Source organism: Hermetia illucens, chromosome 6 (genome assembly GCF_905115235.1).
Source record: "Hermetia illucens chromosome 6, iHerIll2.2.curated.20191125, whole genome shotgun sequence".
Classification (NCBI taxonomy): Eukaryota; Metazoa; Arthropoda; class Insecta; order Diptera; family Stratiomyidae; genus Hermetia; species Hermetia illucens.
The window spans coordinates 50386257-50409515 of NC_051854.1; the positions used below are offsets into that span (position 1 = coordinate 50386257).

A 23259-nucleotide genomic window follows, 5' to 3' on the forward strand; every position below is an offset into this window, starting at 1 on the left:
ATCACTGCCGCTGACGGTGATTGTGCCTGTTTCATGGGGATCGTTCGTCCATTATCATTGGTAGTTTTATACAAATTATGGGAGTCAACGTGTCGTCAGAATAAGAGCTCCGTAAGAGAAAACCTTGTTGAAACTAGTTTGCTTTTGACTTTTAGCATGAATTTCAACAAGTACCTCCAAAGGATTTTTTTTTCTTTATTGCTATTTTTATTATCCCTATTCACAAAAGTGGACACACTTCTCTTTTTGTGTGTTGTTGCTTCATTAATTTCGTAGATAAATGCTGTATGGGGTTGCCAAATCTCTCATCAAGCGCGTTCCTTCGTGCGGAGAAGGGAGTGCTCGGCGGATGTGTTATGAGCATGCACATGTACGCATCCAGAGATGTGCCGGTGTGGGCACGCTTGCGTAGGTCGGGTAGGTGGGAACAAGAAACCTGCCCGTCGATAAAAATTAGCTGTGGAAAGATACCTAGAAATAAAACCGATAATGGAGAAGGGGAATAAAGTTATGGTGCAGTGCTTCGGAAATTCAGTACAGGTGATTTTAGGAGTGGGCAAGTCCGGCCGTTGATATCTAACGTGTCTTAACAGTGGAAACCGTGTCTACTATAGCATCTAATATTGCAAGCGTTCGGGAGGGACTGGAACTGGCTCCGTCGGCAAACCTATTCAGATGAAGCTCGATTTTTCGTAGATCTTCGCCCCCACTGGCATACGTCACCGTGGTCGCTACCCCCAGTGAAAAGTATGTAGCGGGAGTCTTCTATGAGGAATAATCCTTTCTGCCGAATCACTCGACCGATGTTGGAGGCATCGAACAATCAAGAGCTGCCTTTATTGCCTTCGGTAAAAAGGAGAAATGATAAGACGTATCCGTTTGGCATGCGGCAACACCAAGGACGGAAGAGGGGGAAACGCGTCGAACAAAAAGTGATCCAAGCGATACAAGTAACGCTTGTTCAAAAAATGAAAGGGGAGAAACCGGGGAAGAGGCTATGCAAAAGGTTGAACGAATCAACAGGCCAGCCAACCTCGAAAAGAAAAAAATAACTCAACCACCAGAAAAGCGGAGCACATGAAGATGACGTCTGAAGCTATCGGCTAAACTGTCACAGTCGCGACTTCGAGAAAAGGGATCGGATCTCTCTAGGAAGATGCCTGGAGAGCCCAAAAAAGAAGCGATCGGAGTAAGGTAAGACCAGAGGTGATTATCATTATCAAATGAGGTGAAGGGTCATATGGTGACATTCTCCGGAGAGTGAAGGTAGACCCCAAACTCATTCAGCAGCGTTAGACGATCTCAGATAGAACCTCAAGAAATACAAGGATGTAACCGCAGAAAATCGCTAGGACAGGAGACCGACATAAGGGCTAGCAGGTCGGAGATCACTATAATCTGCAAAAATATAGATATAGCGTGAAAGAGGAGATTGGTGAAGCCTTAGAGAAGCAGTTCGATCTTGATGGACTACAGGAGTCAGCGTTGAAAACGTTGAGAAAAGCCTACGGGGGAAAACAAACCGCCATCATCAGCTTACCAATAGAGACAGCATCTAAACTGTTAGCAGTAGGGAGAATAAGAATAGGTTGGGATATATATCGGCTTTGGGATCAGGTGGCACTGAAGTCAGGTGGAACTGACGTGATGTTTTAGATGCCTTGGCTTCGTTTACATTGCATAGGTACAGACATAAATTGCAGATGAGGTTTATACAAATCAACCCTAATCATTGTTTGGCGGCACAGGACCCAATCTCGCAAAACATCTACGAGAAAAACATCGATGTAGCCGTAATTAGTGGTTAAAGACCAAATGGGCCAAGCATCGTTATGGGCTTGTGAAGATGCAGTCTTCCAGGAATTAATGGAGTACCCGGAGGAAGGCTTAATCAGGGCAGAAGTGAAATGTGTTCATATCTACAGCTGCTATGCTCCCCCAGAGTTACACTTGCCGAGTATGAGCAAATGCTGTGCGCTTTGCTTTTGGATGCAAGAGGACGTTGGCCGACCTTAAAAGCAGGTGATTTTAATATGTGATGGAATAGAATGGTTCATTCGGGCAACGAAGGTGATTGAAAATGTTCTCCTCGAAGCATTCGCGCAGCTAGACCTAGTACTCCCTAATATTGGGGCCTCGTTCTCTTTCAGGGGCGAAGGCCTGACATACGCTTTAGCTAGCAGAGTCGCTTAGCATCTCAGTGAGGACATGGGAAACAAGGACGAATCGAGCTCGAAGAAGAGTTCTCGCAGAATGCCGGGTAAAGTAAGATATGTTTTCGCGGCGCTCAAATCTGCCATATCACTGAATGTTTCGATTAGAGAAAAAATCACCCGGTGGGTGACGAAAGCATGCGATGTTATTATGCCGAGAAGGCGATTGCTCCCTAGTGGGTAACCCAACGAAATCGCAAATTTGTAAGCCGCATGTTTCCAGGCAAGGAGGATTTACCAGAGGCTATGGTGAAAGGTGGCGACGGCCGAGAGGAGATACACAGAAAATTGCGAGGCCGCCTAAAAGAAGCCGTTTGGAGGAAGGAATGGAAACCCTTGAGACGAAACCTACAGGATGCTAATGAAAAGGCTGCAGAGATTACCCGAGATCACCACGAAAATACCCGGAAGACTAACGGTTGTCCAGCTCAATGCGGGTATAATACCTCTAGTAACGGTAGAGGAACTGTGGGAAATATGTCGTAAGGTCTGCGACAGCAAGGCCTCAGGTTTGGATGGCATCCCCAATAGAGCTTTGATACTGGCGGTGAAGTCTAGGCCTGACTTTTTTGCCAACACTTCCTAAAAGAAGGAAGATTCTCTGCCCAGTGGAAAAAGCGAACGTTGGCTTTGCTTCCCAAAACCAACAAGCCACCTGGAAACCCAGCATTATACCGTCGTATCTGCCTCCTTGATACAATGAGAAAAATTATGGAGAGAGTTATCTAGGACATGTTCTTACCCACCTTCGAAAATAGTAATGGCTTGTCGGAGCGCCAATCTGGTTTCTGGCATGCTCACACTACGATGGATGCAACAAGCATGGTAGTGGACCTGGCAAAGGGAGCACTGGTTTCTGGCGGCTGCTGTGTCATGCTGGCACTTGATGTCAAAAATGCATGCAACTCGACCAACTGGAACATAATTAAAGGGGTGTTGGCTGACATAAGTGTCCACGGGTATTTAGCAAATCTGGTGCATAATTACGTCTCAGAGAGGACTCACTGGTACGGGACGGATGAGGGCCCAAAAAGTACATTGTCACAGCCGGGGTACTACAGGGATCGGTACTGAACTGACACTGAAATTTGTCGTATGTTCAGATTTAAACTAGGCTGAAGTGTATTCCCCCCTATGTATTCTTTTCCCAGAAAAGGTTGCGATTGTTGGTTTTGCATATGATCTAGCTGTGGTTGTTACAGCAAAGCACTTAGAAGATGTGGAGGTCTACGCAACGGAAGCAGTGAGAGAGCCGGGCTGATCTTGACGTACGTGAAAACGGAAGCGTCCATAATAACGAACAGCAGGAAAAAAAAAACTTTGAAAGTGGATCGGTGGACGTATCAAAGACGGCTATCAAATACCTAGGGGTGATAATTGACATCAAATTAAGCTTCAGGGAACATCTAGATATATATGCCAGAGTCAGCCAGTGCCACCGCGGCACTTTTAAAGATGTTGTCCAATATTGGTGGGCCGAAACTCGGTCGAGGTGCTTGCAAACTCTTAGAGATGAAAGCGTGTGATCTCTGCTTACCGGCTGTTGGCGTTGAGTGTTTGCACTGCTTTGATGGGACGAGTCTCCTAAGAGTCGGTGGACGCACAGGCTCATTCCCAATATTAGGGCGTGGATCAAGCGGAAACATGGGGAGACCAACTGCCACATTACCCAGTTCCTCACGGGACACGGTGGTTGCTACAGGCAGTATCTGTACGCGTTGGATTGGATGAGACACTGGGAGCTCCTTCTTAACGAAAAGCTGCAGACGGAGAAGGATGAAGCCGAGTCTCCCACGCCTAAAAATGGGACAAATTGTACCAACTGGTCCTCCAGGTTGGGGGTTGGGTAGGGTTGACAACTCTATACGGAGCACCGAAGTTACGATGCACAACAGGAGCCTCGGACTGGACGGATAATACAACGACGAACTTGGCAACGACAAAGAAATAACAATTTGCGCATTTTCTCATGGAACGTGCGCTCCCTGTACAGAGATAGAGCTGCCAAGCAGCTAGCCGATATACCGTTCCAGTATAGGGACCAGTTTCCTGGAGAAGAGTCACTACACCATATATTATAGCGGCCATTCATTAAATCAATTGCTCGGAGTAGGTTGCTTAGTCAGCCAAAAAATGAAACCTGCCGTTATTGACTTTGAAAATAAAAGCGAAAAGCTATCCACTCTGCGTTTGTGAGACAAGTTTCGAATTATAAGCCTCATAAACGTTCACGCCCCTACAGAGGAGACTGCAGAGTCGGAGAAGGATACCTTCTACGAGGCAGTTGAGCGGACCCTTGAAGCCTGTCCCAAGTATGATTTCAAAATCATACTTGAAGATTTCAACAGTCATGGGCGATGGAGCCCGTATTCAAGCGATACGTCGGCGCCCATAACTTACATAGGGATACCAATATAACGGACTACGGATTATTCAGTTAGCAGTATCGCACGAAATCGTTGTTGGAAGTGCCTGGTTTGCGCGGAAAGCTGTCCACAAACATACGTGGACCTCTCCAGATGGGTCCACTTTCAACCAAATTGACCACGTGTTGATCAAACGCCGCTACCTCTCAGCCTTGATGAATGTCAGAACATATAGGGGGGGCCAATATAGACTCGGATCACTACCTCGTTGTCGTGGTGCTCCGAGCGGGGAATATCGAGACCACTAAGAATCCCCTCTGACAATCAGGTGAGAGTTAATACTGAAGCCATCCACAACACAGCCCTCCGGAACGGCTGGTTTGACGATGAATGTAAGCTAGCAACGGAACGGAAGAAAGCCGCATACCGAGTAATGTTGCATTCTGAAAGAACGCGGGTACACGCAGATACTTATCACGAACTCCGGCGAGCGAAGAAGCGACTTCACAGACGGAACAAGGAAGCCTGGGAGAACCAACAGGTCTGTGAATTCGAAAAATACAGGGAGCAACCGCACCAGGCGCGCAAGTTTTACCAACAAATCAGCAGGATGAAGCTATACACACCTCGATGCTCATCTTGTCGAGACAAAGAGGGAAATCTGATTTCCGACAGAATGGGCATATTGGAGCGATGGGTTGAGTACTTTGATAAACTACTGAACAACCAGAACACCGGCGAGTTGAGGTCCCGCCAATTGAAGACGACGGACAAATACTGCCACCACCAATTATAAGAAAATCCCGGCGAAATTGATAAGACTGACTAGGCTGACCCTGACCAATGTAGCATCAAGCAGCAGGATCATTCTCAAGACCATTAGACACCAACAACGGTCTACGAAAAGTGGATGTTCTATCATACGTCCTCTTTAATCTGGCCGTCGAGAAAGTGATCCGTGATGCTGAGGTAAATGCAAGAAGTACGACCCTCTCTAAGTCCACCCAGTGATTTGAGCGGTACCATTAGCGTCAGATTCTGAATAAAATCGGGCTCAATAGGTTACGGTGGGCGGGTCACTTAATACATATGGATGAGGATGATCCAGCCCGGAAAGTCTATAGAGGCAACATCTATGGTAGGAAAAGAAGACGAGTCAGACCCTGCCTGAGATGGAGCGCTGGCGTAAGGCAGGACGCCAGACAGTTTTTAGGCATACCGACTTGGTGGACCTCGGCGCAAAACCGGAATGTCTGGAGTTCCTTATTAAGGCAGGCCTAGACCAGATACCGGTTGTTGTGCCGTTGATGATGATGATGACAATAAGGTTTGGGTATTCTGGACTACTTAGCGTAAAATGGCAATACATCAGTTCTTTTCAGACGCAGTACAACTTCCCTCAATATTACTATTATCTTTATTAATCTCGAGTTTATAATAGGTGAAACAGGATAATTTGAAGATGCCTCTAGCGGAGCTCGAAATCTGTTTCTTCTTTTTCCTTTCCTAGGGATTTATTCTATTTGGCATTCTTTTAAAATTAGTAAATAACTTTTGAACGAAGAAACATTCAAGATTGTTTGGTTTTCTTCTATTTCCCTCTTTTTAGGACTTGGAAAACAAAATACGAAACCACTCGGACGATCGTCTTGACAAGATCCAGGAGATCGGCAACGAGCTAATCGAGCTAGGATTCATGGCTGACTCAATCAAAAGCGAGGTCAAAACGCTTGTGGACCGCTGGGATCATTTGCAACACAAGGTATGCGCTCGCTAGATCTCCTCACCAATGAGTGTTCAAAGCATATTCTCTGCATATTCGATGTATGCATGTAGTATGTGGCATGCTACACTTTCTCCCATCTTTCTCCATCTTTCCGTTGTATATAAACAAGATTCTTTCACAATTCATAAACTTTTTTCCTCTTTCATTTCATTGTTAATTACATGCAAAAAAATATCCACAAAATTATATATAAATAACCGAAAACTGTACAGGCGAAACAAAGAACTGAAATTTTGGAAATGGAAGTATCTGAAGCAGAAAAGTCGGAAAAATGTGTAACGATTTTAGAAAGATGGCTTACACGTGTCGACGAAATACTCAGTGAACATTTGGAGAATGATGTTACCGTTGAAGATTTACCACATGATTTCCAGGTAAGATGGCTTCGTTTTGTTGTGTCTATATTTTAGAAGGTTTGTAGAAGGACTAGCGTAGAAGTAGTTTGGATTGAAAGTAGAGGTTTTGTGTAGATCGTCCTAACTCATCATTTCTAAACACAACAGTTCCTAAATGCATGCCGTTCATTTTGGTCATTTTTACTTAAAAAGTTGAGATAAGTTTTAGTAGGAACTCAATTTTTGACTCCTCATTTGTTCATTTACTCAGATAGACTTAGAAATAGATAGAGTTTGTTTCATTATGCATATCCAGTACTTCGGGAACAAACTGTGTTGTTTCAGCAAAAATGGGAAACTCTTCATTTTTTTCTCAACCATTTCCACATTTCAGTCATATCTCATTGACATCCTATTCGTATCTTAGATTGCATGAAGCTAATCACTGAGAAGAGCTTCTGAGAACGGTAGATTTCATTTTCTTTCATTAGTAGTATTTCATAGTTTCAGGCATATTAGGAAGTTTCCGGCCGATTTTGAAGGTTTGCTTTCTTAAGCGGCGCTCAGTTGAGGCCCGCCCTAGTTTAGTTTAGTTTAGTTAACTGGGGCGAGCCGCAGCTCCGAGCACTCAGGCCATTATTAGGCCCATTGTACTATCCCCGTAAGTTGCCTATTCAATGGCTTCCCGCCTACGGTGTTCGCAGGCCTTAGCGAATCTGAGAACATTCTTAAGAAGCAGAGAGTGTGCAGATTCTTCATTGAAGAAAACCTTGCCAAGGTGTCTTCGTTTGAGATCTGAGGATGCCGGGCAGCTGCATAAAAAGTGCAGGGCTGTCTCCTCCTCCTCCTCACATTGGCTGCACACCGCCGAAACCACTACCCCAATCTTTTCCATATGGTAGTTTAAGGGGCAGTGTCCCGTCAAAAGCCCTACTAGGGTTTTCATGTCCTACTTCTTAAGGGACAACAAAAATGCCGCTTTAGTGGCCCTAGGCTCCTTCACAAAGATTTTCGCTTGCCGGCAAGAGTCCAAATTTCTCCACTCGGATGCGTGAATCCTTGCAATTTCACCCTTCAGAGTAGACTTGACAGTAGATGGTCGAATTCCAAGAGGTGGTTCTGGCCCCATCATTGTGGATCCAGACCCTCGGCGAGCCAGTCTGTCAGCCCCCTCATTACCGGCGATGTTAGAGTGCCCCGGCACCCACATCAGGAATGTTTCGTTCAGTCGGCTAAGTTTCAGCAACAGCTGATGACAACTCCACACCAACTGGCTTGATATGTTGTTGCCATTTAGTGCTGATAATGCCGCCCGACTGTCGGAACAGATTCGAATGGTGCGACCCCTCCATTTTTGTTGCAGACATTCTTCTGCTGCCAATGAAATGGCATATATCTCCGCCTGGAATATGGTTGTCATTTTTCCGAGGGGTCGGGCCAGTTCTATAATCGGATTCTCCGAGAACACCCCTGCACCGGATCCATCCTCCGTGACTGACCCGTCGGTGAAGGTTATTAGGTCTGTAATCTGAAAAGACTCATGGCCACTTGTCGACCATTCTTCTTTTTCGGTGATTACGACAGTGTATGTTTTTCAAAGACGAATCTGGAAACCATATGATCGGTCGACATCAGGGCTACCGGATGTTTTTCAAGGAATTTCCAGATAGACGCATGATCGTTGAATTGGCCGCCTTTCCACGCCCCAATGGTATCGAGCCTATATGCGTCGTTAGTCGCTTTCCGTTTCACCTCCAAGTGAATGGGGGGTAAATTTAGGATAGCTTCAAGTGCCGCAGTCGGCGTAGTACTCATTGCTCCAGTAATACTTAGGCAACCAAGTCTCTGAACCTGCGTTAGCAGCTTCCTGCTGTTAGCAAAGTTCAGTCTTGGCCACCAGACGATGCATGCATACATCAAAATGGGTTTTATTATGGATGTATACATCCAGTAAATCCGTTTAGGTGAAAGTCCCCAGGTCTTACCTATCGCATTCCTACAGCACCAGAGCAATCTGCAGGATTTCTGATATTGTTCCTGGATATGAGGCTTCCACGTTAACTCGGAGTCGAAATGTACTCCTGAGTACTTGACTGTTTGTGCCAGCTGGATTTCGCCCCTGCTAAGGTGGGTAGCGTATAGCTGCCCCACCTGATGTTCCTAGTGAACATAACTAGTCCAGTCTTCCTAGCGTTCACCGTGAGTCCATTGCGGAGGCACCAGCTGTGGATTACATGCAGAATTGCATTCAAACGGTCACATACTGTGTCCGCAAACTTGCCGGTAATTATTACGGCTAGGTCGTCCGCAAATGCTTGCGCGAAGACTTTTTTGTCCTCCAGGAGCCACAGCAGGGTATTCATCACCAAGAGCCATAACAGTGGAGAGAGAAACTCTCTCTGTGGGCAGCCCCTGAGCCATCCTGCTTCAATAGACTTCTGGTCGACCGATATGTGGATTTTTCTTCACTCTAGCATGTGAAGGATCCAACTGATTAGCATCGGTTCGATTCCATGCTGTCTTGTCGCATCACAAATTGCCGCAAATGAGGCGTAATTGAAGGCACCTTCGATGTCCATGAATGCGCCAAAGGCGTATTCTTTTTCGGACATCGTTTTTTCAATTTTTGCCGTAAGTTCATGAAGTGCTGTCTCCGTGGATTTGCCTTTCTGGTAGGCGTGTTGCCTAAGGTGAAGTGGCCATTTAGGAATGTGTGTATCCCTTATGAACCGATCTACTAGTCTTTCTAGTCCTTTTAGCAGAAAGGACGTTAGGCTGATCGGTCGAAAGCTTTTTACGTCTGTGTAGGTGGGTTTTCCTGGTTTGAGAATGAACAACACCTTCACATGCCGCCATTTAATTGGAATATAAGCGTGTGCTAAGCATGCACGATATATATTCCGAATGTGTAGATCGAGAGCATCCATTCCTTCTATTACTAGCGCAGGGATGATGTCATCCGGACCTGCAGACTTGTATCTATGGAACGAGTTAAATGCCCATTTCACTCGCTCTAGTGATACTACTTTGCATGCCAGATTTCAGTCTCTCGGTTGAGGGCTGTATGTACCCATTGGCCTCGAAATTAGATTTTGGATGCTCCCTGGGAAGTGCACTTCTAGCAAATGGTTTGCCGTTTCTTCATCGCTTTCTGTGTACTTCCCATTCTGTGAACGTAAATAACCCAGCTTCTGGCTACGTTCTTTGACCAGAATCCGCTTCAACTTTGAGGTTGCCTCAAGATAGTTAGTCTCTTCGCAAAAGCGTCTCCAAGATGATCGTTTAGTCGATCTTATGCTTTAAGTGCCTCTTTATAGCGATTCCAGCTATTGCCTGATTCACCCTTCAGAGCACGATTAAGGAGCATCCTTGTCGTTCGCCTCTGTTTTGCCAAATCCGAGTTCCACCATGGTGTTTTACCCTTCTTTGGCACCTTGAGTGGACAGCTTTCTTGGAAAGCTTCTCTTATGCTAGTTGTGATCATCTGGGTGCTGTCAATTCCAGCAATGGATTTGATGCGCTTCCCAGGGATCGTGACTCGGGCGCTCAATTCTGTTTGATACATTACCCAATCGGATTCCGAAATGGAGTTGGTGGAGGTGGATCCATGCCCATAACGAAATCAGTGCGTCTGTGATCCGAGAGTGTGATATCGTTTGATATTCTCCGATCAGAGCCGCGATGTCAGGAGATGCCACCGTGATGTCGATGACCTCTCACTTGACCACGTTGAAGAAAGTGGGTTCATTACCCACATTTAGGATCTGCAATTCGGTTCCTACTAGATACTCCAGTAGTCTCGATCCTCTTGCATTGATGTTGGAACTTCCCCAGCATATGTGGTGAGCGTTGACATCACATCCTGCTATTACCCCCATGCCTCTACTTTTGGCATATTGGATAGCTCTGATGAATGTTCCACTGGGAACGTCTTCTGCGTCGTAAGGAAAATATGCAGAGCATCATAGTATCTCTTTATCTCCCTGTTGACTTTTTATGGTTAGCTTAGCTGATGTGGTGTAGCCATCACAAAGGTCGTTAACCAAGTTAGCCTGGAAGTCTTTGGAGACTACCATGCAGGTGCGGGGTCGATCACTTCCATTGGCATACAATAGGTCAGTATGTTGGAAGTTTAGGCCCCTGACTACCCCACCAACAACCCACGATTCTTGTATGAGGTATATAAATGTCTTGCAGCTGTTGATCCGACGACTGATAAGTGCAGCCGCCGCTTTACAATGCTGCAAATTTACTTGGGAAATATGGCACCTCATCTACGTTTCAGATGTAGATGTCAGTGACTGCATGTCCCCTTCAATGGTTTTAGGAGCCGACATTTGTAACGTGACGGTCCCCAGCCCATAGTAGAGCTGGCAACCCGATTTTTCCCGAACCTTCTTAACATCAGGTTCGGGAACGCCGATAGTGAGGAAAGTTCCCGGCCTATCGGTTCTCTCTTCTGTTTTGCTGCCTAGCAGCAACCAGGTGGAAGTGTTAAGGTTGTTCTTTACACCAAGTTGTTCCAGAACCCCAACACCATTTCGCTTTTCTTCTGGAAGCCAGAGAAAGCACTTTTTGATCGATGGAAGCTCAGAGACCCTTTTCAAGGTTAGTCACGCACCCTCCCACACAGCGTTAAGGGAGGAGCAGTACTGCCTGAGCCACTCGTTCGTGTCTTCGTCGGCAAAGTTCAACCGTAACATTTTACGGTATACACCTACCGACTCAAAGCAAAGCTTAACGCCTTGCGCGGACACAGTCCTTACAGCTAGGAGGAGTTTCCTCCTAGGCTGTTCGCACTGCTCAGTATCGTAGCCGGATGGATTAGAGTCGTCGTACAGGACCCATCCATCGGCTTCGATAGCCTTGACTGCAAATGAAGGCCTAGCCGTTGCCGGCCGTGCCCTCTTTGCTACCTTTTGTGTCGAAGAGTTAGGATCGTCCGAGGACCGCTGCCGCTTCGGTTTCCCCAAGCCGCAGGTGGCCCGAACGCTCCTTTCCCCTCAACCTTGGCACAGCTCTTTGGTTGTGCGTTGCTCAGAGGCGGTTTGCCCGAAGGCGGTTTGCAAGGAGGCGGTTTGCCCGAAGGCGGTTTGCCCGGAGGCTGTTTGCCCGAAGGCAGTTTGCCCGAAGGCAGTTTGCTGTCTGTGGACAGGTGCTTACCCATGGGCAAGACTTTAGCCTCAGCAGGTGGCGCCGATTGGAGCCTGGGGTCAGGAGTACTGAAAGAAGGGGCCTGCTTCGGCTCGTCCGTTAAGGACTGGGTCCCAATTGGATTGGTTCCCACTTGAATAAGTGAGGAATCTGAGTATAGACTCAGGTTCTCCATCGATGAGCTCATGGTTGCCCCTTCACTCGGGGTTGGATCGTCACGATCGAAGTTTAACTGTGTTTGCTTAATAGGTTTATATTTTTGTTTTTTTGTTTTTTCATAGTTGGCTGCCATAGCCTCAATTTTTCCGGGGAAAGTAAGTCGATCTCGGCAGAGCCCCTTTTTGCCGAGACAAGGCTAGTTGAGGCCCGCCCTAACGCTCTACTGACCAATTGGTATGGAAGCCTGCAAAGCTCCGAGGGGTTAAGCATTTAAACATCTCCTTTATAAGATATAAGGATGCTAGTTGCTGAAAATTACAACTGATAACAGCTATGACTATGTAATCCGCACACGGTTGTTGGCTGCTAAAAGCGTCTATTTCAGCTGACAAAAACTGTTTCGTTTGAGACGTCTCACCATAGGATCAAAGCTCTTACTGTCTTGTCAGTCCTTATGTATTCCTCGGGGACCTGGGTTCTTAGCAAAAAAAAAAATCGAACTCTTGCTTGAATTGGAGAGAAGAATCCTCTGAAGAACTTTTGGCCCCCTACATGAGGATGGACGATTCCGCAGCTTACATACCAGGTGTACTCCTAATTAATTTCCGTTTTTTTCGATGGATGGCGATCTATGTTTTGTGTTGCTGTTGGTCGCACATACCTGTCATTTTGTTTAGTTGTTGCTGAGTGTCTAAGCTACGTTGACGTTTCCCCAAAAAGTTCCTCCAGCAGTGCCAAATTTCGAGCATATGCGCCATGCATTGCTTTTCATGTTCAATCAAGGACAAAAAATGTCCGAGAGCCACTGTGCCCTTGTGGAAGTTTATGACGATCGTGCATTAACACTTCAAACATGTGAAACGTGGTTATGACAATTCAAAAATAGAGATTTCGACATGAACGACGCCGCACGCTTCGGCAAGCGAAAATTGTTTGATAACGCCGAATTGCAAGCATTATTGGATGAAGACAACACGCAAACGCAACGACAGCAAGCAATTTAGAAACCTCTGAAAGCCATGGGAAAATGTCAGAAGTATGGAAAGTGTGTGCCGCATGAACTGGCCGAGAGACAAATGAAGGACCGAAAAGTGACGTGTGAAATGCTGCTTCAACGGGACAAAAGAAAGTCTTTCTCCATCGTATTGGTACGGGCGACGAAAAGTGGATTGTCTCGGAGAACCCTAAACGCAACAAATGAGTCCAGGTGAACCATCGACAGCACCACCAAATCCTTATGGTCGGAAGGTTATGTTGTGTGTGTGGTGGGACCAGACCGGTGTGATCTACTTTTAACTGCTGAAACCTGGTAAAACAGTGAACGCCGTTCGCTACAAACGACAAATGAAAGATTTAAGCCGAGCGATTGTGGAGAACCGACCGGAATATTGAGAAAGACAGGAGAAGGTGATTTCGCTCCACGACAATGCACCATCGCATAAGTCGAAAGTTGTTCGCGGCACGCTGGAAAAACTCAAGTGGGAGGTGCTTAACCATGCGGCTTACTCACCAGACCTGGCCCCATCGAATTACCACCTCTTTGACTCATTGGGCCACGCACTTTCTGAGAAACGCTTCGACTCCTACGAAAATTTGCAGAAATGGCTCACTGAGTGGTTCACCTCCAAAGTCAATTCTACTGGCGTGGGATTCACGAATTACCAGAAAGGTGGGAAAAATGTGTAGAAAGCGATGGAAAATATTTCGAATAAAATAATTATTACGGTTCCCTTGGAATTATGTGCTTTATTCACAAAAAAAAACCGGAAATTAATTAGGAGTACACCTGGTAGGAACGAAATCTTTGGTTGTTGCGCCAGACTGTAGTGTGTGGGATTAACATCCTCCAAAATCGGCCCTTTCTCCCTTCTGTCCATATCCTCGGGAGCGACCTGAACTAATAGTTCAGCGGGATGGCCTTGGTATAGTATACACCAGTACGTTTAAGTCACGCGTCCAAAGTGGTTTTTGGGCTCGATCTAGGTCCTGAAGTTTTGTGTTGCAGCTGTTAACAATTAGCCTCTAACGTCAGTATTTTCTTTACGAAGGAACGGCTGATTTGTTCAATCTGAAGCGATCCTGTAACTACTGTGTCCCTTGAGGAACTTTATTAAGAAAAAAATTGCTCCATCTTCATCGTCGTTGAGGTTTTTGACCTTCAGGACGCTGCTTCCAAAAGTCTCCGCCTAGCCTCCCCTTGACTTGCTCACTGAACTTGGTCCTTCGAATTTTCTCCCCAAATAATTTTGGATGTGAGTCAGCCTATCATTACTTCTGAAAATATTTCGTGCAGCCCATGGTTGTATCTGATTCATCATTGGTCTCAATCCAATCAACCTTATATTTCCTCAGATTAGGTTAGTGCATTTAAGGAATAATCCACCTTTACTGCCATATCATGTACTGTTCCTTTCTAGTGGTTTTTGGCACTCCGCAGTCAGTTTGAACAAACTTCCCTTACTTCTCTGGTAGAAAGTGTACCTGGTTTGGTTGGAGTTCACCTGCAATTAGAAGCCTGCAACTATAATTTGGCTTGATGATATTAGGTATAACTTTTACATGAGTTTGGCTGAGCGCACACAGTCTGAGACTCTCCCTCACCCTACTCACACTACCTTTGCTGCCTTCTCTCCTTCGTAGTCTAATTGCCTCAGATACATATTGATAAATTTTGAGACGGTTTCGTTACTACCAATTTAAATATTGATGGTATTGTGGAGGCACAGGGTGCTTGTTTGGACCCAAGACTAAAGACTCATGCGGGATTATGTGGTCTACACACGCCGTCCAGGCGTTTGAGCTAGCCAAACGACAGCTGACTGACGCTATACTCCTGTCATTTCCTCAAACAGATGCATCCCTCGCCGTATTCGTCGATCCCACAGACATCGTGGTAGGTGCTGTCCTTCACCAAAAGGTGAACCAAACCTGGTAGCCGTTGAGCTTTTTTCTTCTAAGAAATTAAATACAGAGCTATAACACCTATGATCGTAAGCTATTAGCCGCGTGCATGGCAATAAAGTACTTCCCTAGAAGGCAGCCCGTTCACAGTGTTCACGGATCACAAGCCTCTCACCTTCACGTTTAAGCAGAAACCCGACAAAACGTCCTCTCACCAACTCCGGCACCCGAGTTTCATAAGTCAGTTTACTTCAGGCATTCAACACGTGTCTGGTAAAGATAATGTAGTTGCAGATGCTTTGTCATGCGTTTCAGAGGTTAAAATTCCTGCCACGGTCGATTTTTCGGCAATCGCCAAGGCACTGAAGGATAACGCAGTGCTTCAGAATCTCAGGGACAGCACCAAATATAAATTTCGAGAGTTTCCCCTTTCCGGCTCAACGTCTGAAATAGTCTGTGAGGCCTCTGAAAAGGGACCCAGGTCATATATTCCGGTCGTTTTTCGCAAGAAGTCTTCCATAAAATACACGATTTTGCGCATCCAGGCATTCAGGCAACGAATGGGTTTGTCACTAGTAGATATTCCTGGCCGTCAATGAATAAGGATGTTAACTCATGGGCCAGACAGTGCATCGCGTGCTAAAAGTGTAGAGTCACTAAGCACGTACAGAAAGAAGTAGGCCCATTTCCTCTTTCTACAAAGCATTTTCACACGATCCACATCGATATTATTGGCCCCTTGCGAGATTCGCATGACTTCAAGTATTACTTCACAATCATCGATTGGTTCACGCGGTGGCCTGAAGCAATACCTTTGGGCGACATTACCGCACAGTCATGCGCCAAGGCCCTTTGCTGTGAATGGATTCCACGCTTTGGAGTACCGGCCGAAGTCATTACTAAGACCTGAATATCTGCACACACGTCTTGGTTCCCGTGAATGCATCCCGGAAGTCTTTGCGACCACCATATGAGAGGCAGGCCCAAAAATATCTCCGTGTTAAAGCCTTTTGTTTCCGGAGCTGAAGTTTCGGTGAGAAGGGGTGCATGGCGCGTGAAATTTGATCTGCGCCCCTAAAGTTGCCGGGCTAGGAGTCGGGTTTGTCGCTGAAGCACGGTATCAGCTGCTGGGGTGGGGTATTGTGGAGGCACAGGCTAATTAACACGGATTCCTCCGCGCTCCGCACGAGAATGATGCCATTCAGCATGAGGTGAAACTCACCCGTCTGAGGGGCTCTCCTAACCGTGGGTAGCAGGCGTAGCTGGCGGAGCAATCCGGAAGTAACAAGTTCTTCCACGAACCTAGGGCATTGGAAGAATACGTGCGCTGGGTCCTCTAGGACCCCGTCGCAATTTGGACAATTAGCTGAGGTATCCAGTTTAAACCTGTACAGGTATTGACGGTATCCTCCATGGCCGGTGAGAAACTGAGATTATAATTGATCTCCCCATGCTTTCTCTCCAGCGACTCCCCGATGGAAGGGCTTGAGGTTGATGTAAGTCCTACGACCCTTTTTTGACTGGTCTCATCGCTGTTGCCATCTGCTTATGGATCTCTTTCTTTCGACTTTTTCCACCTGTGATAAAGAAGATATAAAATCGGCATAATTCCGGAGATGACAAACGCTGCGTAATCTGAAATGGTCCTCAAGGCAGAACACACTCTTCAGGCTGTTCTTGTGTAAACCGTACTCAGTTTATGTGCTTTGCCTAAAATCTGCAGCGCTTTTCCCCAAACTGGGACTGCATACAGCAAGATAGAACTTACCACCCTGGCTATGAGCAGCCTGCAAGTATACCGCGGTCCTCCTACGTTGGGCATCATTCTTGCCAGAGCCATACTCGTGGTGGATGCTTTTTCGGAAGTATGAGTTTTCCGTCTATCATCACCCCAAGTATTTGATGGCCGGCTTGGAAGTGATGATACGATTCCCGATTCTAATGCAGGCATAATTTCTTTTGCGGCGCTAAGTGATGAGGACCGTCTTTTCCCTCCGCGAGTGCCAATCCAGCACTCTTTAACCAAGCCTTAACAATATTGATTGCTTCGCTTGAGTACAACTCAGCATCCTCGAGATGCTTTGCGACCACAATCAGTGCTATATCATCGGCGTAACCGTCCAACGTGGCCTCCTCCGAAACCGGAAAGTTAAGTACATCATTATACATGATGTTCCACAGCAGTGGGCCCAGTAGAGAGCTCTGTGGGGCACCCACGTTGACAACGTACTTCTTGGGTTCATCATCGGTATAATACCAGAGTGTCCGCTCTTGCAAGTAGCTATCGATAATAACGGCGAGGTAGGGGGGAATACCAATCGTCGCCAGAGACTTTCGTATAAGATTCCAATTGGCCGAGTTAAATGCATTCCTCACATTCAGGGCCACCACACACAATATTTGTTGATACAGCCCTTTCCGTGAATTGCATTTTCGGCGAAACCACTAACCATTTTTATGGCATCAACGGTTGATCTGGCTTTAGGGAACCCATACTAGCTATCTGAAAGGCCCTCTTGGCTCTCGACGACTGGGGGTAATCTATTATAAATAACCCACTCCAACATTTTCTCCATAGTGTCTAGAAGACATATGGATCTATAGGAGGACGGTTGCCCTGGAGGTTTGCGAGCCTTAGGTAGCAGCACCAGCTTCTGCCGCTTCCATGGTGCAGGAAAGATACCCTCGGACATGCACGTTTCGAATAGCTCCGCGAACATATCCGGTCAACATTTGATGGCAAGTTTAAGGGCCTTATTCGGCATGTCATCCAGACCCGGGGCTTTGCTATCGCCTATTCGACTGCAGATCTCCAGTAGCTCGTCCTAGGTGACTGATGGAATCGGCGTAACATTCAAGGGACGCTAGAAGGTGTCAGTACCCCCCTCTTGCTGGGGAAAGAACCTCTGGATTATTTTCAACAAGAGCATAGGGCACGTGATCTGCGGAGATGATCGGCCTCTAAATCGTCCTGTCACGATTTTATAGGCGCTACCCCACGGATTTATGTCCGCTTCCAAACAGAGCTCCTTAAAGCATTCTCTCTTACTCCGCTGAATGGCGAGCTTGAGGTTCTGGCGAGCTTGCCTATGGCATGCTCCTTTTGCCCTTGATCAATTCTACCTATTGCCCGACGCGTCACATGCTTTAGAGATGCTTTGTATTACGTGGAGAGCTCTATCCGTGGAGGTACATGCTTTGTTGGGCAGGTCTAGCCACACCTCCATGAATGCTTGCTCGTCCATCGCTTTTGCAGACCATTCGGGTGTTCTTTTGGATTTCGGCTTCCGGGGTGCGGTCTCCTGCCCTGTGGGTCGGTCCTTAGTTTAAAAGTGATTACCTGATGGTCGTTGTACGTGAAGTTCTCGCTAATTCGCCAGGATATGTCACGTGCTACCGCAGGGCTCACAAAAGTCAAATCTACAATTGAACCGGATCCTCCTTTCCGATAAGTGTTTAAATCACCTTCATTGGCCACAACTACATCCAACTGAGAGAATGTTTCTATAATAATAAGCAATCTTGTGCGACCCTGCAATGATTGAGGTTTATTTGTATTAACCTCATTTTGTCATTGCAATTAACGCCTTCCTAAATTCCGGGCATTTACTACTTCCAGCAATATGCCGGTTATCCACCCCCCCTAATTGTGCCTATGACATTTTACCATCCTTGGAGACTGCAGCTTGTGCATGCAGGATGTGTATTTCAAGTAATGAGAATAAATCTGCAAAACAAAATTTATTGGAGAATCGATGCATAATTTCAGAAGTCTTTGAACAAATTAGTCTCCCTGAGCAGTGACACACTTCTGTAGGCGTGTTTTCCACGCTGCGTACGCATGTAAGTCATTCTAACAGTGTCCAGGCTCTTGTAACGCTGTTCTTTAAGGTCTTTTCCTCATCCAAAGATCTTCTCCGATGAATTTTTGATTATTGGAGAGACCAGCATCGTTGAGACCTCTTTTGCTGATTTGGTTACCTCCAGGTACAGTGGTCATAATCCTCTCGGACGCAGTCCCTAGAGAAGGGTACAGAAAAGCGTCGCCCACCACAAATGTGTTGGTCTATACGCTTCTTGCGCGTATTGCCGCTAACCGAAGATTCTGCTGCATTCAGTGTGAGTTTCACTCCGGCAACCTGTTTTTCTCAATCTTCTGAAGAAGATTCCGCTTCCTTGCGTTCAATTTGTTTGGGCAATACCGCATCCGGTGATCTAGCTGCGTCCATGTTCTCATTGCCAAGGAACTTCGCCACCTTCCGCACTTCTTCATTCTGCCGTTGGTTGGGATCCTTCCTGGATTCACGGTGTTTGAGCCGCTTCGATCCGTTTTCACATACCGACTTTAGACCGGTAGCGTTCACGACACCAGCTTCCCTTTCTTCCACTCTTCCTGGCAAGGATGAAGGAAAGTCTTCTGACAGGCAGGAATTAGCATAAAGTCCTCCTATATAATGGCTGGAGTTTCCTTTTGTCGAGCCTTCCTCTTCCGTTTAGTGGTCAATTTAGGCAGTAGTATCGCGGACGATAAGTGAGGGACTAAATACAAGCGTTTCTGAAGTGGATTTCTCCGTGGGGGAAAATGAATTTTGTGAGGCTTTCAAAATCCCAGGTTTGATTATTCATAATCGCGAATAGATTCGAAATCTGCGACTTCTTACCACTTGGAGATATATAAATATATAGTTTCGATATTCATAAGGTTCTCCCACCAGGACAAAGTAATATTCGAGGGGGAGTAACAAATGGGTACTATTAGATGTTTGACAATTTTCCAGATTCTTAACATAGAAGGGTTGGTCCTACGTTGTCTATTAAATAGGTATAGTGGTGTAGTTTGAGGTAATTTAAAATTAATTGTCTCTCAAGCATAAAGTCGAGAGCCTTCTATTCGATGCTGGGTGAAATTTTGCTTATTTTCGAATGCATTGGGTATTGGTGTTTCTTGTACAAATAGTTGTGACAGTTTATTCTTCCTAGAGAGTAACATTCCGGAGTTATTTTAATTGCAATTATTTTTACAGCGCCTTGCCGAAGAGTTTAAAGAAAACGAGAAGATATTAAACGAAGTCCGAGATCTTATCACGCAATACGCCCAAAAGGGAAAAGTTGAGGCAGCCAATCGATTAAGGGACCAACTTAATTTACTGGAGGTAAGTTTGAAATATACTTCATCAACTATGGTTAATAAAATGAGAGCCTTTCTAATATTTTTTTACAGAATCGCTTCAAATCCTGTCAACTGAAACTGAACAAATGCACAGCTCCTCAAGCTGCGTATGAATCGCGATTGAGTCGTGCCATTGGTGAACTCAGAAATGTTGAAAGAACCACGTTGGTGCTTGATGTGGCCTCAGCAGGACCTTCCCTAGTTCATGATCAGTATCAACATTGTTTGGTAAGAATTGATTGAATAATTTAATACAAGGAGTAGGCTGCTCCGAAGCCAGTTCTTTTAACTGAACAGGCGACGTTGGGATTACCCTGATTTTCGAATCATTTAAATTTATGGATAATCTGATTTTTCGGATAATCCTTAAAAGTTTACGTTTATGTGTCCCCAGAAACGGTCCCGCCGCCTGCTCAGCGCTGCTGGCGCAAGTAAGTGTTGCTTCCGCGAGAGATTTTGCCCGACAGTTCAGCTCCAAAGTGGCAGTCCTTAGACCTAGGCTTTTGTTTAGCACCATTCTGGCGTGCCAACCCCATCTCGGATGTGTGGGATATTATCCGCTCCCCGTCAGAGACAAATACCCAACGTTGAAGACGGTTATTATCGGCTGCTTCACAGAATCACCGTACGTACAGCTGCATAAACTGCTTACAGACGCGAGCGCCGAGATCTCTCATGCCGGCTTCGCACGTTTAGCACTTGCCGCAAACTCTAAACTTCCACAAATGTTTGGGGACCAAACATGACTTTTCATACGTTTTTAAATGCGTTAGCGTTTTCTGAGCAAGCAAGTAGTCCAAAAGCTGACACTCGATCCCATCGGTTGCAAGCGCTGGCAAACCTATACAAACCAAGCCAAACACTCTATCCATACGTTTGAATTTACGAAGGCTTGTTGGGGTTTGTCAAACATGTGGATCCGGCGCCAGCTTTTGCATCACATGCGTCCTTTGGTTGATACGCGCGTCAGCGAAGACATACTACATACACCAAATGTTGTTCTTCTAAAAAATTAGGCGCTATAGGAGTTCATTTCAGTGGCCGATGAGGCACATGGTATGGGCAATTCCGTTATGGCTACCTCACATCAGCAAGTGCGCATATCACCATGAATATTCTATGCCTCGCCAAGCCCCTTGTTGGATAAGACCACTGTGGAGCTCGCTGCCCTGAAACTTTTGCAAATGGCGCCAACTGTCAATTCGGTTTTGACATTTGTGAAGTGAACAAACGCAGGCTACAAATCCACAAGCTATGAGTACTCCGCAAGAACGCGGAATAATTGATTCCATTTTTTGCGCAACAAGTCGTAGGTTGTGCTGACGCAACGTGAATTTCGTGGCAGGTTTCCTGGCCGTCCAACACCACTGCGGCGTTTGGCCACTCGCCTTGAAAAGACTGAGACAAGACGAACTGTTTCCAAGACTGGCCGGCCCCGGAGCAGCCGTTCTGCTGAGAATATTGCTGCTGTTTCCTAATACGTCGAAGAGGAGAAGATCGACCACATGATACGTCACACAATTGAGCATTAGCTGGCGGCCCAAACGTAGAATTTTTGTAGAAGATTTCAAGATGTTCCCTTACAAAGTACAGACAGTGCATCAGCTGTTAGCTGTTGACCGCCAAACCCGTCTAACCTACGCTCAAGCCATCCTGAATGTCAACGAAGAGGAGGATGATTTTTCATAGAAAATTATCATGAATCATGAGGCCCTTTCCATCTTAGCAGTTACGTGAATGAACAAAATAATCGTTTCTGGGGCACCGAAAATTCGTGTATTACCCATGAAGAGCCATTACATCTTCTCAAAGTTGCTGCATGGTGTGCTGTCTACGCTGGAGGAGTCATTGAGCCATTTTTCCTTCAGAACGTCGCGGACCAAACGACGACTGTGGACGGCACGCGCTACAGAGCCATGATTACCGAATTTTTTCTTCCTCAATTGGATGAAGTTACAGTGCAACGGCGCACACTGCTCGGGTCATAACCGATATTCTCAAGGAAGCATTTCCGGATCGCTGATTTGCACTGGCTGGCCAGGTCACACGATTTAACTGTTTCGGACTGCTTCGGGGACTTTGGGTTTACGTGAACAAGTCTCAGACTCTTGAAGACCGTAAAGAGGATGTTCGCCCGAAGATCTGACAAGAGTGATGGAAAATGCCATAAAACGGGCCCGTGTGGTCATCAAGTCTGGCGGCGGTCACTTGGCCGATATAATTTTCTCCACTTGATAGAATAAATTCTAAGGGAATAGAAATTTTACGTTTTTCATTAAAAAAAAAAATTACAGCAAAAGAATATCGGGTTCTACTCGGCAACCCATGCGAGCACTTTCTCTGAGAGCCGTCTCTACGCATCGGTTCGCAGCACCGCAACCCATTTTTTGGTAGACTCCGGCCCCATGCGCTCCATCATACCGAAGCGACTCATCACCAGGCCATTCTCGGAGCAGGCAGCCAATGGGATGCCCACCACTATCTTCGGTATTTAGTGTCTCACTTTTTACCTCGGTCATTCATCATTGCCGATGTTCAAACAGCGATCCTAGAACTCAAGCACAGCGGACTAATCATCACCTCATCACAGCGAAGCAGGTGTTCGAATTCCTGTTGAGGCGCAGTATCATTCGGCCCTTTCCGAGTCAGTGGGCGAGCACTCTGCATATAGTGTCCAAGGCTAATTGCCCATAATAGAGGGTTTGCTCTAGAATACTAGCGGCTTTACCTGAAACAAGCATTCTACCAGATCCCCGTCGCTGGAAGTGGGCTTTTATCACGCTCTTCGACCTGTTTGAATTCGTAGGTATGTCGATGGAGTTGAGAAATGCAGCCCAACATAAGTAGCAGACTTTAAACCACCACCAAGACATCTTGCTTTCCTCCAACGACCATTTGCAACATCAACGTAACCTCGAGGAACTTCTTTCGTTATTGCAGGCAGCCAAGACAGGTCAACTTGGGTAAACGGCATATTCGCCAGTCTCAAGTTGGTTTTCACTTCAGCAAGAAGGGTTTCACTTGACCAGAGCCTAAAATACAGGGAATCTCGAACTTGCCGAAGCTCACAGATTCCTCGCGGTTAAGATGTTTTCTTGGCATCATTAATTGTTATTCCCGCTACGTTCTGCAAGTCACTGAGAGTTAAAATTCAGCTGAATAATCGAGGCTGACA

General features: G+C 46.1%; 1 protein-coding gene across 9 annotated transcripts in view; it reads left to right on the top strand.

The window, feature by feature from the left end:
* LOC119660390 (dystrophin, isoforms A/C/F/G/H) overlaps nucleotides 1-23259 on the top strand; it is a 1277654-nt gene that overhangs the window by 103219 nt on the left and 1151176 nt on the right. For 8 of the 9 annotated variants that reach the window (XM_038068919.1, XM_038068914.1, XM_038068920.1 and 5 more), the window contains exons 4-7: nucleotides 6189-6341; nucleotides 6578-6739; nucleotides 19939-20067; nucleotides 20136-20312. In XM_038068919.1, coding sequence (XP_037924847.1) covers nucleotides 6189-6341; nucleotides 6578-6739; nucleotides 19939-20067; nucleotides 20136-20312 — 621 coding nt within the window. The remainder of the gene's footprint in view (nucleotides 1-6188; nucleotides 6342-6577; nucleotides 6740-19938; nucleotides 20068-20135; nucleotides 20313-23259) is intronic. The other variant, XM_038068921.1, reaches the window with a different exon arrangement.